Here is a 17,914-nt window from a genome sequence, read left to right on the forward strand (position 1 = left end):
CACATGGAACTAGCTTACCAAAAAGTGGAATTCAAGCTAGATGGAACTTACACCCAAAAGCTAAGAGCAATCTTAAACATGTCTTGGAGAACTCATCTCATGAAAAACAGCTGTATGGAGATCTGCCTGTTTCTACTATTACAAAGGAAAGGTGCTTGCTCTTTGCAGGACATAGTTGGTGAAATAAACAAAAGAGTTGGCAAGTGACCTACTGCTATGGATGCCAAACCATAACTGTACTCGAGCTGGTCATCCAAACACAACGTAATGTAGATCAACTTACCAGAGACACTGAATACCTCCCTCAACTAATGCAGGACGGAGATGGATGGTGTGCATGAGTTAAAAATGTCCAGTCAAGCTCAACCAGTTGATGATGAACAAAGGCATAAATACACAAAATCTTTCAAGTAATTGACTGGTGCTTTATTGTATTGACCCCCTCCATCCACTCTCAGGATGAAAACAAAGATGATAAGTGAGGTTTAAATTCAGAACATAAAGGTACAAAAGTACTACAGAATATTTAACCATTACCCTTGAGATTCAAGCAATTCTGTTGTTACCAATTATACTCACATTACTCTTTGATCTTTTCTTTTAAGTCGGGCATTTTTTCCTATTTTTCTAGGTCATAATTTTTTTGTTCTATTTCCTCCTAAACAGTTACAGGAGCATAAATCACTTTATAGTTGTACCAGAGAGAAAAAAAAAAAATCAAATTTATTCAAACAATTCATGCCAACTAAATTTGTAAAATTATCTAGTTGTTATTTTTAAAAAAATGTGAAATAAAATTTCAGAGAAAACACTTATGTTAGGAGGGTACAATTAATTAACTTGACTAGTTAGGAAGAATGAAAAATTAAGTTAACCCCTAGTAAACTAATTATCACAAAGTATTTTATCCAGTACTCAACTGGTTATGCCACTGACCTTAAAAAAATATATAAAGAAATAAAATCAGGTTTCGAAACAAATAATACTAAAAATATTTATCTAATTACCAGTATATTTACATAATATAATTTACAAACAACATTTTTTTTTCTCACTCTACAGTTATTTAAATTTCTTTATCAAATAGCTGTACATCAAATCAGAACCTTTGACAGGACACAAGCTTTCTGTCTCAGTGCTGCTTTTCCTTCAGCATACCATGCACATATGTATATGCATTCACATCTACTGCTAGTCTTTTCAGAATATTCATTTTATGAATTATCATCAGCTGATATGTGAACAGTCCATAGACGTTTCCTCTTGGTGTATTGTAGTTACTTCAAACTACTGTATATTTAACACAGTAAATTAGATGGACAATTCAATTTTGCCTTGTTTTTCTTTACCAACGGAAATGAGCATATGCTTTATTGGCTTCACATTGCCGGTGAAGTTCTTGTTTCTTCAGTATCGTCCGTCCCTATAAAATCAGAAAGACATACATAAACTTCTTATAAAGAACTTGATTTTCTTTACACTTTCCTTCATACTCCTAACACCATCACCTGTTGCAAACATTTAGACTAAGTCTCAGGTTCCTTCTCCAATGACATTTTTCTCACAGATATTCAGGTTGAGATCAACCATAACAATTTACCAGTTTAGGAGGGCCTAAACTTATTTAAAAAAAGAGAAAAAAATGTTTCTTTTAAGCTTTAATATATTAAAGCTTAGAACTCCAGTCTTTGTAAATCTTATTAAAGAAACTGTTGATATTGAGTGAAAGTGGCATGACACTAAGATGCATTGCTATGAATTCAAATCTTTGTAATTCTTTTATAGTATCCCAAAGCAAGGCACATAACTATGTATTTCAGACAAGGGAAGTAACCCCACTAAACAAATACTTGCAACAAGTAACTAAATAATTTACATTCATTTTTACCAGTGATAAAACGGAAGTAAAACAGTTTTATAAAATCAGTGTTACTGCTATTAAGAAAGATTAAAGCAATTAGAAAAGGAAGTAAACATATATTTTATTAACTTAGAAGATAGGCACTGAACACCAAACACAAAAATATTCTTAATTGAAATTTCCTTCTTGGGGAAAAGAAATCAAAAAATCTGGCAGCAATTGTTAGCAACACTCAAAGTGAAGGACAGATAATTTCAAGAATTAGTTTTAAATTTTAGCACAAGGCCAGAAAGTTCGGTGCAGGGGATAAATCGATTACACCAATGCGTGATTGACTGGTACTTATGAAAGCAAAGTCAGCCCCATTGGAATTTGAACTTAGAATGTAAAAACGGGCGAAATGCAGCTAAGTATTTTGCCCAGTGAGCAAACAATTTTGCCTTAGTATAATTTCAAGAATTTAAGAATTAAATTCTTGAGTTAATTTACAAATATCAAGAAAGGACAGCCTTATCCTTTTGCAAACAAGAGACAACTATGAGCATGCTTTGGTCTATTAGACCTCATCAGCACAGTATAATCAAACCTGAAAATCATTTGATTTGATTAAATTTTTATAAATAGAAAGAGTTACAAGTACTTTTAGCCTAATATAATTTACATAATGAAAAATAAAATGAACTAAAGGAAATAAATAACATGGATGATTGGCTGAATTACCTTAGCTGATGTTTTCTTAATTATATTTTCTTGCAATTAATCTAGCTTATTTAAATTTTACTTAGTTAAACAAATAGAAAAAAATTAAAATAAGTATGACATACCTCATAATTATAAGCAGCTAAGATTTCTATAGATAACTTATTTGACATCTTCGCTTTCCACTCTTTATCACGACAATTCTGGACCAACCATTTCATTGCCAGAAATGTCTGCCTTTTTGGAGGACAGCATACTGGGACCTAAAATTGTTTCACAAAAACAGACATTGAATCAACTCAAATAGATTGCTACTAACTTGTCCAAGACAGTTCAATAAGTGTTATGAGCAGCAAAGAGATAACAGCAAGGTAGCAGTAAATAACAGAGACACACCAAAATAATAAAATAGAATGATATCACAAGATAGTAAAGTTTCTCCCTATTTAACAGTAAAAATAGAGTCTACTGAATAAATAACAGGATACAGATTTTCTCTCATAAAAAATCAAGCTCTATCATGGAGCTCTTGAAAAGTTTAAACTTTCTTTTATTTTAAATTATATATTTGTTAATCTTCTAATACATTATCAAATCTAATTTCGTTTGCACAAATATCTGGATGGTATTAATCTGAATGAAATTAGTTTAAATTTGAAAGAGAAATAAAGCCATGCTCTAACAGATCAAGTAATACATCAACCTTTGTACTGTTTTGCCTGTATGCATATATGTTGTGTCTAAACAACAACCTGCTCTTTCTACGTTTACAATATAACCAACAAATCATACAATCCTGATACTTTCAAATATTTATGTGTTATTCTACTCACTCATAACATGACCATACTCTGTGGTCAATGATTTTTTTAATTTAGTCTAAGGAGATATGTAGCCCATAACATTTGTAAAACCTATCTGATATGATTACTGATCAACCCAAACTCCTGAACAGTAAAAAAGCAAAGAGAAGTTGGCTACAATTCATGATTCAGCAAGGGAATTGAGAGTGAAACAATAACAATTATCTTATTCTTTCATTGGTTTCAGCTATTGAACTTTTTGGCCATGTTGGGATTTTACTTTCAAGTCTCGGCAGCTGGTACTGTATAAACAGCATATAACTAAATATTTTATCAACCTCAAAAGGAGCAAAGGCAGTTTGTACTAAGAATGTAAAGGTACATAGCCAAATACCATACATTATTATATTGGCCAACATTTTCTGATCCTACCAAATGACAAGAGTAGGAGGGCTTGGGTGGACAGACTAAACAGCTTATCAGTTCTGAAAAGCGATTATTATAAAAGCTTCTAACCTTTGCATTGAAATGATACATTCCAAATTAATAACTGTTTTAAGCTACAACAATAGTACATAAAAACCTTGACAATGTTATAGTTGCAAAAACTGTTCATATTTCAAGATCTTCAGCTAACATGTTTCTAGAAAATATTCATATAAAATAAAAGAATGGCAGAACCTAGTCTTATTTTCATAGATAGCTATTATGTAAATACAGATCATAAAGTAGTTTGTTAAAGTAAGCCCATATTTGATGCAGAATATAAACCATTGTAAAGTAAAGCCATTTCTATCCCCATACACAATATTTTATGTTTCAAAAACATAGTGAGGATGGGGAGTGAAACTGGTCGGCCCTAAAAGTGATCAAGAAGCCTTGTAATAAGATACGTACAATAAGAATTTGCAAAATATCTCTAATATTTAACATATAACTATGTTTAGATAAAATCTTAACAAAGTAATCAAAGAAGGATAAACTGTCTTTATACTTACATTATATCGAACACCACCTTTGTGCACCTTCATTAGATATAGAACTGGTTTGCAATTTTCAAGGGCTTCATGAAATATTGTAACTGGGTTTAACTCAATTTCAGTTTTTACTTCGTCTGAGGCTTTATGATATTTTTCTAACTGGGATATTTTTATGCTCTCCAACATCTAAAATAAATTTACATTTTTTAATCCATTTTCCTATGCTGACATAAGAGGGGTAGTTTTTTTTGCACATTTAAACATGTGTATATTGTCTGAGATAGTATATTTACAAATTGATGTACTTTTTGCCTTAACTATTAGGAAACTTGTAGATTTGAGCTCATAATAAGGTAGTCAATAGTCCAACATTACATATATGTGGGGGTTTTTTACATTGTCAAATGTAAATTCTGGGTAACTGCTACATACATGCACATTCATATGATGAGCACCCACCTGATATATCAAGACACGTAAATACATTTACATAAATACAAACATACAGATACAGCTATTAAATGCCAAATATTGATTTTTGCTCCATTTTAAGATCACAGACCATGTTTCACTGCCATGTAGCATAGCTGTTCACACATAAGAATCATACAATCTGTCTTTCACTCAGAGAGAGAGGCCCTTTGTTACCAGCAGAGATAGGAGCTCTCTGAACTTTGCCCAGCTTAATTTTATTCTCAGAGTTATGCTCTTGGAGCATCCACCTCCACTAACTTGGTCACCTAGATAATAAAAGCTTTCTACTACTTCTAGCTTGCCCTCCTGGTAGTTAATGGAGACTATTTTCTGCGTTTATTTTACCTGCGTATCTTCCACACACAAAAACTAGCTTCCCTGTTAACAATCCTCTGATATTGCTGCACCTTTTATGTGTCCAAAGCTTACATCAGGTGCATCTTATGGAGTTTCTAACTACACCTTTTCTACAGATCGAGCAGGGCCATTTATCTGAAGGGATTTGTGATTTGTCTCCCATCCTACTTACTAAGACTTTGGTTTTTGCTAGGTTAATTCTAAGGCCCTTTGATTCTAGACCTTGCTTCCATACCTAGAACTTCTCTAGTTCTGGTAGTAATTCAGAGTAAGGTCATCAGCTTAGCGGAGCTCCCAGGGGCAGCCTGTCTAAAATTCCCGTTATTGTCTGGAGGACTTGATGAACAAGATGGGGCCGAGCACTGATCTTTGGTGAACCCCTACTTGCACCCTGAATTCTTCGCTATACTCATTGCCAACCCTCACCTTACTGGTAGCATCCCTGTACAGGGCTTGTACAGCTCTCACCAACCACTTGTCTATCCCTAGGTTCCACATTGACCACCAGATAAGAGATCAGAGAACCCTGTCAAAGTCAACAAAGGCCAGGTACAGAGGTATATCTTTGGCTATGTATTTCTCCTGCAGCTGCTTTACCAGAAATATAGCATCAGTGGTGCTTCTCTCTGGTACAAAACCAAGTTATATCTCATCTAGTCTAACTCTCTTCCTAATTAGTTGGGCTATGACTCTCTCCGTAACTTTCATCACCTGATCTAACAATTTGATACCTCTGTAATTATTTTTCAGGCATCAACTTTACCTTGGTAGCAATTGACTATGGTGCTACTACACCAATCATTGGATATGACTCGTCGTGAACCACCTGATTTACAATATGAGTGACTAGACCATAACCCAACTGCCAGATATTTTAAGCATCTCAGCAGTGATTCCTGATGGATTGGGGAGGGGGGGCTTCCGATTTCATATCCTTAATTGCTTTATCTACCAAGGAACTGTCAATTTGGGTAGCTGATCCCTCAATTGGGTCAACATTTGCCAGACACTCCTCCTCCCATTCATTCTTCACGTTCAGTAGTCTTTCATAACGGCATTTCCAAGCCTCTTTCTTTACAGAATCATTAAATGCAAATGCACCATCATCCATGCGGACACATTTCTCTCCTATGACATCACAATTTTCTTTCACACCTGTCTTGCAATCTGAAACACTTCAGTTCTTTGGTCCTCACATCACTGAACATAGGCAAACTTTTCTGCTTCTTCCTTGGCTAGATATACCTGTCTCTTAACTTCCCTTCTGACTATCTGATACAGTTCCCTGCTACCCCCACTCTTCCAGACCTGTTTCTTTGCTCTAATGGCCTTGTCTACCACACTGTTCCACCACTATGTTACCCTAGGTCTGGACGGGACTTTGCACCAGCTACAGATTTGGTCTGTGGCACTCAGCAAGCTATCCCGCAGGAATTCCCAGTTGCCCTCTATGTCGCAAGTCTGTAGTTCCTCCTCCCTCTCATCAAATTTCTCAATTAAGATGTCCCTAAATCTCTGACCATATAAATGGTCTTTAAACTTCCAAATCCTTCTTTTCCAGATTGGTCTGCTTCTCAACATCCTTCTGGCCTCGAGTTTAAAATCACTAATGACTTGTCTATGCTGGTGGGGTACATTCTTCACCAGGGAGTATTTTTGTATTTAAGAGCAACCACGCATCCCACAGTCTGGTGAGAATGTAATCGATCTTGCTTGCACAGTCACCCGATTGGTAGGTTATCAGGTGGCTGGCTGGCTTCCTGAAGTTGGTGTTGTACATCAATAGGTTATTTGCATCATAGAACTCCAGTAGCATTGTTCCCTCTTCATTTCAGGAACCAATTCCATGGCCCCCTTGGACACCGTGGAAGATACCAGTCTGCCATCCGACACGCCCATTGAAATCCCCAACCACAAAGATGAGATCATTGTCACTCGTCTTTGAGGTAGCCTGCAGAAGAATATCATAAAAGTGGTCCTTCTGTTCATTAGGTAGGCCCACTTGTGGGATGTAGGCAGATACTATTCTGCAAGACTAGCCTGAGCTTAAGCACCCTATTGCACACTGACTACCACTATGGCCTTACCCACCCATTTCTCAGCAAGAAGTATGCCCACACCAATTACCCCGTCACTGTTACCTTCCCAGAAGATTTTATACCTATATGTCTTGCCTGTGAAGAACCTGGCTGAAGCTCCCCTCCACCTTACCTCTTGAATGCAGCATGTATCAACACACTTCCATTCAAGCATCTCAACAATCTTGCTAGACATACCTTTCAATGTGCCTACACTGACAGTACCAACTCTGAAAACTGGGAAAGGGAAGCAGGAGGGAACATGGGAAGGAGTGATGGTATTCGGCACATGGAAAGAACGTTTAGTGATCGCTTGATAACAGACATGTCACATCAGTTGTTCTTGCTTTAACCTATCCTCATTCAAACATATTAAAATTCTTGCCGCTATTGGGAGTAAATGTACCCCCATCTCCCTCACCTACCACCCCTCCAACACACCATTCTACAAGCCTTCCAGCGACTCCAGTCTGACCCCTCCACTTCACACATCTTCCCCAACCTACCCGTCCCCTCCAAGCAAGCCCACAACCTATGTGACCTCCTGGTCCACAGCTTCTTCCCTAACTCCACCTCCCAACCTGGCTTGTTCCCCTGCTGCACTTGCCCCTACCTCTCCAACACCACCATCCTCACAGGCACCCATCATTGTCACTATCATATCACTGACTTCTTTGCATGCACTTCTAGCAATATCATTCATTGCATCTCTTGCTCTATCTCTCCTTCTCTGTACATCGGTCAAATGGGACGCTGCTTGGCTAACTGGTTCGCAGAGCACTTCCGAGACATTAGACTTGGCAACAACACCCCAGTCTCGCGCCATTTCCGCTCTACTGGTCATTCATTACAACACCTGTCTGTGTTTGGATTGTCTTTGCACAGGGGACATCCGGACTCCCGCCTTCGCCGTAGACAGGAATTAATCTTCTCTCTTCGCTCCTTTGTGCTACATGGGCTCAACTCCCCTCCCCTCTTCATTTTACTTCCCTCCTCTCCTCATCTCACACCTACATCCTCTCTTCACTCCTACCCATCCTCTCTTGCCCTCACACCTACTTCCTCTCTTCACTCCTACCCACCTTCTCCCTTCATCGATACCCCCCTCCATCATCACCCCACTCCCACATACCCCCACATCCTCACCCCACCCTCGCATCCCTACACCCAAATACCGCTACACCACAACACATCATACACTAGCACTGACCACTGACCAGCATCCACACCATCATCCACACACCCACACACATCAACACGTCAGTCACCAGCCCCTACTCACACTTACACACTCTCACATACACATGTACACGCACCTTTGTTTTGGGATCACCAATACTTTATCTCTCCTTCTTCCTAGCTCTCCTGTCTAACTACCATTGTCCAGCCAGCTGCCATGATTGACTGCTAGCTCCAAAAGTTTTTTATTCTCTGTTTATTTCCTCATGCTCCTCTCTGTTGAAGAGCATAGGCTCGAAATGTAAAAGACTTTCTCACCTTCCCAAGTGTTAAACTAATACACCTGTTTGTTATCTATACACCTGTCTTCATCTTTTGTTTTTTTGTAAATTTCAACAAACCACCTACCTATATATAAGTAGGTGGTTTGTAATTTACTAATATTTTACAAAGTAACATATCACCTTTTGGTGCACGCAGTAGTGTGGACAAAGGTATGCAAGTCTTCAGGTACAGAAGCAAGGCAGCAGAGCCCTATAGGGGTTTCTGGTATAGGTGGGGGGAGGCATTGCAGACAAGCAGTGGCTATTTTTAATAGAGAACAATGTACATGAATATAAAAGATTCTCAGTTTATGCAGTGAATAAAATTCAGTATAGTATTTAAATATTCTTTTAGGTATGACTTGCATGAGTCTTTCGTCCCCCTTGGAATAACAATTAAGGCTTAAAAATCAATAAAACTACTACCTATTCTATTCTTTAAACTGAGAACCTTTTAACAGCACAAAAAAAATACTTGTCACATTAATTAATAATGGAAATAATAACATCAACAAGATACCTCATCAACAACTAAAGCAGCAGCATCTTTTCTTCCTGATTTCATAACCATATTAGTGAATTTACTGCAATGAGTATATAAATTATTATAAACAAAATATATTTATAATCTTATATCCAAAAATAAAACCAAAATTTTAAAATGGAAAGAAAGCAGCAAAAAAACCATTACATCCAGATAAAAGTTTTTAAAAACTATTTCCTCCAACTTTATTTCTTGCTATTTCCACTCTTTCTTATTCGTGGCAGTCAATTTACTTATTGTATATAATTAACTTTATTAGTCATGTCATTCTCCTGTAACTATCCTATGTATTACTATATAAATACAATATATTTGAATAGTACACTTAATTCTACGCACCTTTTCAGCTGATCTAGAAAGCAGGAATGACTGAGTTGACAAGATACCATGCAACCATCTAAAGGAAATGGAGGTAATGCTACTGCATTGCTCCAATGGGCAAGATATGACTTTCAACAATAAAGTTGATTTATTTCTAAGTACTACAAGTGGTATAATTAACAGTTGTTGGTTGTAAGAATATTAATGAATATTCAATAGTTTACAATAAATGTTAAGTTCAGTTTTACTACCAAGCAAAGCTACCTGCAGCAGAAGAGAATCTTATCCACATAGTGATTTCTCTTTTATTCACTTAATACAACAGAAACTAGAGATGATCACAAACACTATGGTTCATTGTGATAAGAAAGATGATAAATTTCAGTTCACCAAGCTGTCAGAAAGTTACATCTTCTTGGAATGTTACTTATGATAGACTAATGTCCTATCAAGAGGAAGATTATCTCATTTTTATAAGAAAATGAGATAATCTTCCTGGGATTTATCTACTGGGATTTAACTGATATTTACATTACTAACATGTATTAAAAGTAAGGTAAATAAACATGCCCAGTACTAATAACGTATATTGTAATGATCTGGTAACACCATCATCACATGCAGAACCTCTTCAGTTTCATAATTAACATTCATAAAGAATATAAAAATAAAATGTAATATATACTAACGCAAGAACTGGATCATACAAAATGGAAGTTGTCTCTTCATTACATGCGGCTTTGATAGGGCGATATTTTCTTTCATCTGTTTCATCTAACTCTTCTGATAATTCTTTCTTAGAGATTGTTGGAGGTAAATATCTTGGACTCCATATTGAACCCCTCAAAGGGGTCAAAGACCACCTGCAGAGAAATAATAAAATTATGAGTCATAGTGCAGTTTCTTTTTTATTTTTTAGATGTGCTGATGTCTTCATAGTTACTTAGTACTTCACTGGAAACTATTGAGGAAACATGAATGTCCCAACCTTTGTATCTTCATACAAGACCAAATTGTGTTAACAGAGAGAAGCATACACGTTATCCTTGTTTTTAAATATGCATGTAGTATCCACAAATACAGTTAAAGGCTATTGCTCTATACCTATTGAGCTTTACATGCACAAACAGTTTCATCACAGAATAGCAAGCACAAAACATTCTCAAAGTGAACACTTGGTCGACATATTACAAAAGTATGAAAAGGTGCAAGCATCCAAGGAATCCATCATGCAGACAACTTCCGCATGTGAAAATGGTCACAAATGATTTTTTCCATGGAGGCTACACTTATCTTTACTTCTTGGGGAGTTGCCAAATAGTTATGCAGCAATCCTCCAAAATGGCAACTTCCACTTTATGGATAGTGTTGTCATCAATGGCAGAATGTGGTCATCCAGAAATAGGAGCAATTTCCACCAATGTTCAACCATATTTGGTGGGTGAGGAAGGATTTCATAGCTTTCATCTGAGTAACATGCAGCTATGGTGATGCCAGTGCTTGATTATATTGTATGATGGTGCATCATCACCATAAACTTCCTTCATCTCATCTGTAATCTCTTTTGGTGTACAACATCAGGACAGTATTCAAGAGTAATACAACACTTCGCAAATATCTCCTTGAAGTAAAACCACCAATAGAAGAGAATAAGACCAAAAACTGCGTATACTCCATCCCATGCAGCTGTAGTAGGTAATACAAAGGTGAAACATACAGGCCCCTCAAAATAAGGGTAGACAAACATCACAAAGTTGTGACATGAGGAGATATTGATAAATTGGGTATAGCTGATCACATACGGAAAAATGGAGACCACCTCCCCCTGTGGGATGAAGTTAAAATAATAGACAGAGAACACCAATGGAAAATACGAAAACTAAAAGAAGCAGCACATATGCTAGGACACAACAACCTCCTAAGCAGACTGAGTGCAGATATGAATAGCAAATGGGAACCAGTATTAAGGAAGGATAGGAAAATATTAGATTTATAAGTCCTAAAATTCACTCCATAATTGCCCACGGGCATATGGCATAGTAGTTAAGAGTGTGGGCTACTAATCCCAAGATTCCTGGTTCGATTCCAGGCAGTGACCTGAATAATAATAATAATAACAATAGAAAAATACCTTAGGAATGAGAACCCAGGTTCGAAATTTCTCCAAGACACCTGATGAAGGCTGGAGGCTATCAAATGTAAATAATGTACATAATTCCTCATCTCTTAAATATAGAACTGTGTCATACAGTTAAACCCAAACTACTTAGATAATTCCTAAAACAAAAAAATTTTTAATTTATCAGATTTCCATAATTAGGCACTCAGTGAACAAGAGCTGATTTCACTGACTGAATTAATTAAAATTGTAACCTCTAAGTCTCCTGTCATCATTTTCAGTTTTCTTCCCAAGAAATATAATTTATGAAAGGATAATGTATAATCTAGAAACTGTTGAAAAGTGCAATGAAGAAAATAGCACTTTCCAGATAACTTTTTGGAATCTTCATGTGTGAATTTTTAGGAGTTGAGTAAAGGCATTTAGTTCATATCTCCCCAAAATATCAAAACCACAACAACAGTAAATTTACAATTGAGAGACAGATTGCACAGTACATGAAAGACTGTGTATTTATTCTCTCCTGCCATTCAGAGTGGTAAGTGTAAATACTTGGGAACTTGCTTAAGGTGTCCCCAAAACTTTTTTTTTTCTTTTGGGGCTAGTGCTGTTTCACACCTCTCCTTGAAAAATGTATTTTTTTGAAAAAAAATTTTCAGATTCCTACGTTTTAGATGACAGAGATTACGAATATGCAAAAAAGAAATGTTAATATTTTTGTATGTATTTAATTTCGATTTGCATATGTTCGTCAATTCGCTACGATCACTTTAGAGCAAAAAAAAAATCAAAAATTTAAATGAGGGGTGTTGAATTAAATTTTTTTTTTTTTTTTTTTTGCATATTCATAATCTCCCACATCTAAAACAGGAATCCGAAAAGATTTTTTTTTAATGCATTTTTCAAGCAGAGGTGTGAAACTGCATTAGCCCCCCCCCCTTTTTTTTTGGCTTTTTGGGGCCAGATCTAAAATTAAAAAAACATTTTACTCTGACTATTTCTCTGATGTATGTATACAGGTGCATGTTTTTTTGTGTGCTTGCGGGTGATTTTTTTTTTTTTTTTGAGGCTATTAGTTCTTATAGGCAGTGAACCTGTCTGTTAATAGAGCAGCAACAACGGATCAAATGTGGATAAATTCTCTGTCACACGGCCTGACCGTCAACTAGCATCCATTAGCTTCTGAAAATAAAATTTGTAGATCAGATGATATTCGCAAAGTTATATCGGCTTAGGGAATCAATATGAATTTTCTTTCTAAGCATTCTTATTATTTTGTTATTGTTTTCACGCCATTTATCGTTTATTAGGCAGAGTATTAAACGCAAAGTTATCCAAAATAACCCGGTGAATACCAACCTTTCATTATGTACAATAAACAGTTGGCACTGTCATGGTATTAGCTGTCAGAATTGAAAGTAGAACTGACAAGGAACGTTACTGCTGGTTTGAGTTGATTCTTTGGCTACTGACTAGCCGGAGCTATCTATCTGTCTGTCTATCTCACTCTCTCTTTATATATATATATATATATATATATATATATATATATATATATATATATATATATATATATATATATATATATATATATATATATATCACTCGTTCACCTCTGTTTGTGTCCGTAGAATTTATCAAATTAGAAAACGCAAATTTAATATAAAAATATATTTTCTGAAATTGCAAATTATTTAAAATAAAAAAATATAATTTTCAACAGAGAGAATTTATCAAAATAGAAAACAAATGAAGTTTAAAGTTTAAAAATAATAGGATCGACCGCTCACGACTAGCTAGCGCGGATGCGCGACTGCGCGTTCGGGACCACTCTGCTTTACTCTGTGTGTTTTCAAACGCATGGATATAGGTGTCAAATTTGTTCCAATAACTTTCGAGTGATAGATAGATAGAGAGAGAGAGAGAGACAGACAGACAGATAGCTCGCTCCGGCCAGTCATGGTATTAGCTGTCAGTAGCCAAAGAATCAACTCAAACAGTTTTTGAAAAAATGTATTCTTCACTGCTCACTTCTCTTCGGACCCTCGCTTTCTCTTGCCAGCTGAACTATCATTAGCCTCTTCATATGAGAGATCCATATCTCGGACGGTCAAACATGCATTCCGGAGTTTGAGAAGTCTACGTAATTATTGAATTGCCTTCTTAATACATGACCGGCCATTTCAGTTCTTATAATCTGGGTATGGTATACATTACGTAGAGATGGTTTTCTTATGGAAGTATTTCTAGGCCTATCTCCTAATTATACTCTTATACTCTACTCTTAATATAGACCGTAAACACCGCATTCTAAAAACTTCTTGTATGCGTGTATCTTTAAATTTTAGGGGCCAATTTTCCAAGGTGACTGGGAAAATAATAACCGTATTTGTCTAAGGTATAAGCATATTCGACTACTGTAGAAAATTTATAGTATACTCTATCTATAAAAGCACTGTTTTACAATTCGTATACATATGCCATCGAAATGCTTGAGTTTTATGAACTGTAACATATTTTTCAAGGGCATGAACGACGAAAATGAACCAAAATTTCAATACTTAGAAATCAAGTCGCCTGCAGCGATGGCTGTGATCTTGCAGCACTTTTGATTAGATATATAAAAACATTTTTAATTACCTGGTTACATAGGCTGAAGGTGCAAATAAAGTTCTTCCAAGTTTGTAGATGACATTCGCACAAGAGGATGCCGCCATTACGTTAAGCACATGTTTTGTGGAAGGGGAAAAAGCAATCAAGATGAGATAACTATGAAATTAAATCATATTCACATTAATTCCGAAAAAGTAATTTGAGCGTTTCACTCAAAATGAAGAAGACTGTCCATTTCTATCTTATCACGAATAAACAAGTAGTAACATTAATAGAATGACGGCTTGTAGGGAAAGTTTATACACAAAAGGCGTCTCACGCAATTTCATAAACAAATAATGTAAGGGAGAATACTCTCACCAAAGTATCCTCCTCTACATAGCGCATTTTGGTTCCTCGTTGCTTTGTGATGTTTCTTTAAATTTATTAATGTTCATTGTCCTAAAGCAGTTAGGTGTACTTAAGAGAGCTCACGTCTCCTATTATCTCTTTTCCAAATTCACACCCGTTCGACTCGAGGTTGATATTAAACTAGAGTCTGAAGCAGCCTTTCACGCCACAGACTTTCGTGAACACTCTCCCAGTGGTCGAGATAGTTCTCAAAATCGATTTTAAAAAAGCCTTCAATTCAATTAGACGCGATGTCATTCTCAGCTCAATATAAAAAAAAAAGCTTCAAAGATCTGCTACTTTGCATGGCAGGCTTTTCGGGAAGCCTCTCATATATACTCTGGCAGCTATTATATTCTTTCTGCCTTAAGAGTTCAACGAGGTAACCCACTTTGTTTCATACTGTTTGTGCTGAGTATCAAAGATATTCTGATGTCTTTATTAGGCATAAAGCCCTAAACATAGATGGGGACACCACAAGGACAGACAAGACCACAGTGGGGACAAAAACATAAAACGAATGTAAATGAGATGAAAGTTATATGAAAATGAAAATGGACGCATGGGCCCCACTCTCATGCGTACCGTTATATGTATTATTTACAATTGTTCTTTTTTTTTTCCTTTTGATTTCATACCTTTTTTTTTTTTTTTTTTTGTCTTTAGTAGAACTTCATTAGTGGTTCGATATCTCTTAAATCCACCACTGGTGGCAACACTTTAAATTCCACCTCCACTCCTGGCAGGTCAAAGTTATCTCCACACATCTCTTTAAATTTTCTATAGTTTTCCTCTTCGATCAATATTGCCTTCATATCATCCGCGTAGACGTATGAAGGCACCTTCACTCTTACTATTGAATGTAACTTGATTATTTTTTTTCTCTGTTTCAACATTTTTGGGGTATGTTACATAACACCATACTCCTTCTCCTCCTCGTATCTTCTTTCCTTTCTCTTGGACTTTTGGTTCTCTCTTTTCTTCTCCATAAATAGTCTCTCCATCTCACCTTCATACAGTTGGGTTTCCGACACTCTCTCCACTGATAACTCCACTTTCTTTTTCCTTCCTACTACCCTTCTTCACAGTTTCTTTTTTCACATCTCTCTTCTTTTTCTGCTTCTCTGGCGGAGAATTCATTCCTCCGCTCCTCCTTCTTTTCTTTTAAACTATAGTGAATCCCTTCACTTCTTTTTCTGTTGCCTTGTCCTGTACTACCTGGTCCACACTCTCCTCTTGTTCTGTTTGTGGCTTTCTCTGGGTGCACCATGCCTTCATGCGGCCCCTTTTTCCACATGTGAAACACACTGGCGGCCTACACTCCACAGTAACTCTCAGTCTCACATCTTCCGGAAGCACAATCTCCTCCACCACACTGTTCAAGTCCTCTGTTGTTGCCTGAATCATTAATTCGATCCCATATACCACAGCTGGTCGTACGAATGTGAAGAACGCCTAGGATTCGTGATAAATTACGAAATAGGGAAGCCTCGAACTGGCATCCGCGATCAGTGGTTATTTTAGCTGGGACACCAAAGCGAGCAATCCAGTTAGAAACGAAAGCTCGAGCAACTGACTCAGCGGAAATGTCCACTATTGGAATGGCCCCTGGCCAACAAGAGAATCGATCGATGCATGTCAATATGTAAGAGAAACCGCGACTGACAGGCCATGGTCCAACCAGATCAATGTGGACATGGCGAAAGCGAGTCTCCAGAGGAGAAAACTGTCCAAGAGGAGCGCGAATATGCCTGTGGATCTTAGAATGCTGGCATTTTACTCAAGAGCGTGCCCAATCGGTGATCATCCGGCGCATATTAGGCCAGAAAAACTGAGCCATAATAAGCTTCACCAAGGCAGCGATTCCAGGATGTGACAGTGAATGCAAGGCATCAAAAACGGAGCGCCGGTGGTTCTCAGGTACAAACGGTCTGGGAGAACCAGTAGCTGTATCACAAAGAATGGTGCCTTCAGCAGACAGAAGTGGGAGATAGGCAAACTTGCAACAGGACAACTTGGTAGAAGCTAAATCCAAAGTGTCTAGAGCTGGCTGATCCTGTGCAATGGCAGTTAAATCAATTGCAGCAGGAGATGAAAGGGAGCACACAGGAAGATAAGAGAGTATGTCAGCAGGCACGTTCTCTGTTCCAGGTATGTGCCGAATGTCACTCGTGAACTGGGAAATGTAATCCAGGTGGCGAAAATCACGAGGTGAGTGTTTGTCCGATTAAGATGACAGAGCAAATGTTGAAAATGACGAACTGACGGGTAGATCGCCAAGAGCTTGCGATCAAACGTACTGTACCGACGTTCAGCTGGCTTTAATTGACGACAAAAAACCACCAAAGGTTTAGTCTATGGTGTGCTGCAAAATAGCACCAACTGCAGAATCCGATGCATCAACGGTTAAAGAGAGAAGAGCATTGGGAACCGGATGTGCAAGCAAAGGAACAGAAGCTATTTCTTTCTTGATGGACTCAAAAGCAGATAACGCCTCGGCAGATGAAGTAATGGGAGAATTCTTTTTTGTATTTGCTTTCAATAGCTGAGTCAAGGGAAGTAACTTGTCTGCACAATCACGAATGAATTGTCTGTAGAAGTTGATGACTCACAAAAGGTGACGGAGTTGACGTAATGAAGTGGGGGGAGGGGGCGATGCGCTGAATTGCATCGACTTTGGAAGAGAGAGGTCTGATACCATTTGAGTCAATATAAAGCCCCAGAAATTCCAGAGATGACTGCCCCAAAACATACTTATCGGGGTTGATTCACACATTGCAGATGCGATGATGCTGAAAGAGTTGATTTAAGTGTTGGAGGTGATTCTTATGTGTGTCGCTTGCAACGAGTATGTCATCAATGTAAGCGAACACAAAATCAAGTCCACGGACAACTTCATTGATAAATCTTTGGGAAGTGCTCGTGGCGTTCCGCAACCCGAAACTCATAAAAAGGAACTCAAAGCAGCCAAAGGGAGTAGTGATGGCAGTTTTTGGTACATCTGTAAGGGATGACCGTGCGAACTCAAAAAGGAGCAATGGTGACGAATGGAAAAACAGAGGACTCCTTTTATTTAAACGTGTCACACGGTCGAACACAAATATATATATATCAATAATGATATAGATATGTTATACGACGATAACATATGTGACCAGTAATGAAAGACCACA

General features: G+C 37.2%; 1 protein-coding gene across 1 annotated transcript; it reads right to left on the bottom strand.

Annotated features, from left to right (window-relative positions):
* Window positions 1–404: 404 nt before the first annotated feature.
* Window positions 405–17,284, bottom strand: LOC106878433 (small ribosomal subunit protein uS7m). Its single transcript, XM_014927643.3, has 6 exons — window positions 14,379–17,284; window positions 10,309–10,482; window positions 9,275–9,338; window positions 4,362–4,529; window positions 2,686–2,823; window positions 405–1,423 (listed from the first exon to the last, which is right to left on the bottom strand). The coding sequence occupies exons 1-6, from the start codon at window positions 14,453–14,455 to the stop codon at window positions 1,346–1,348; spliced, it is 699 nt and encodes a 232-aa protein (XP_014783129.1). The 5' UTR covers window positions 14,456–17,284; the 3' UTR covers window positions 405–1,345.
* Window positions 17,285–17,914: the final 630 nt, after the last annotated feature.

Source organism: Octopus bimaculoides, chromosome 5, assembly GCF_046866305.1.
Source record: "Octopus bimaculoides isolate indiv1 chromosome 5, ASM4686630v1, whole genome shotgun sequence".
In the NCBI taxonomy this organism is placed as follows: Eukaryota; Metazoa; Mollusca; class Cephalopoda; order Octopoda; family Octopodidae; genus Octopus; species Octopus bimaculoides.

Bases quoted from the DNA above. Each gene is read 5' to 3' on its own strand.
- LOC106878433 (XM_014927643.3), bottom strand. From the start codon at position 14,455: ATGGCGGCATCCTCTTGTGCGAATGTCATCTACAAACTTGGAAGAACT. The intron at 10,483-14,378 runs GTAATTAAAAAT...ATTTCTCTGCAG, and splicing joins CCTTCAGCCTATGTAACCAG to GTGGTCTTTGACCCCTTTGA. The intron at 1,424-2,685 runs GTATGTCATACT...CTGATTTTATAG, and splicing joins TAGCTGCTTATAATTATGAG to GGACGGACGATACTGAAGAA.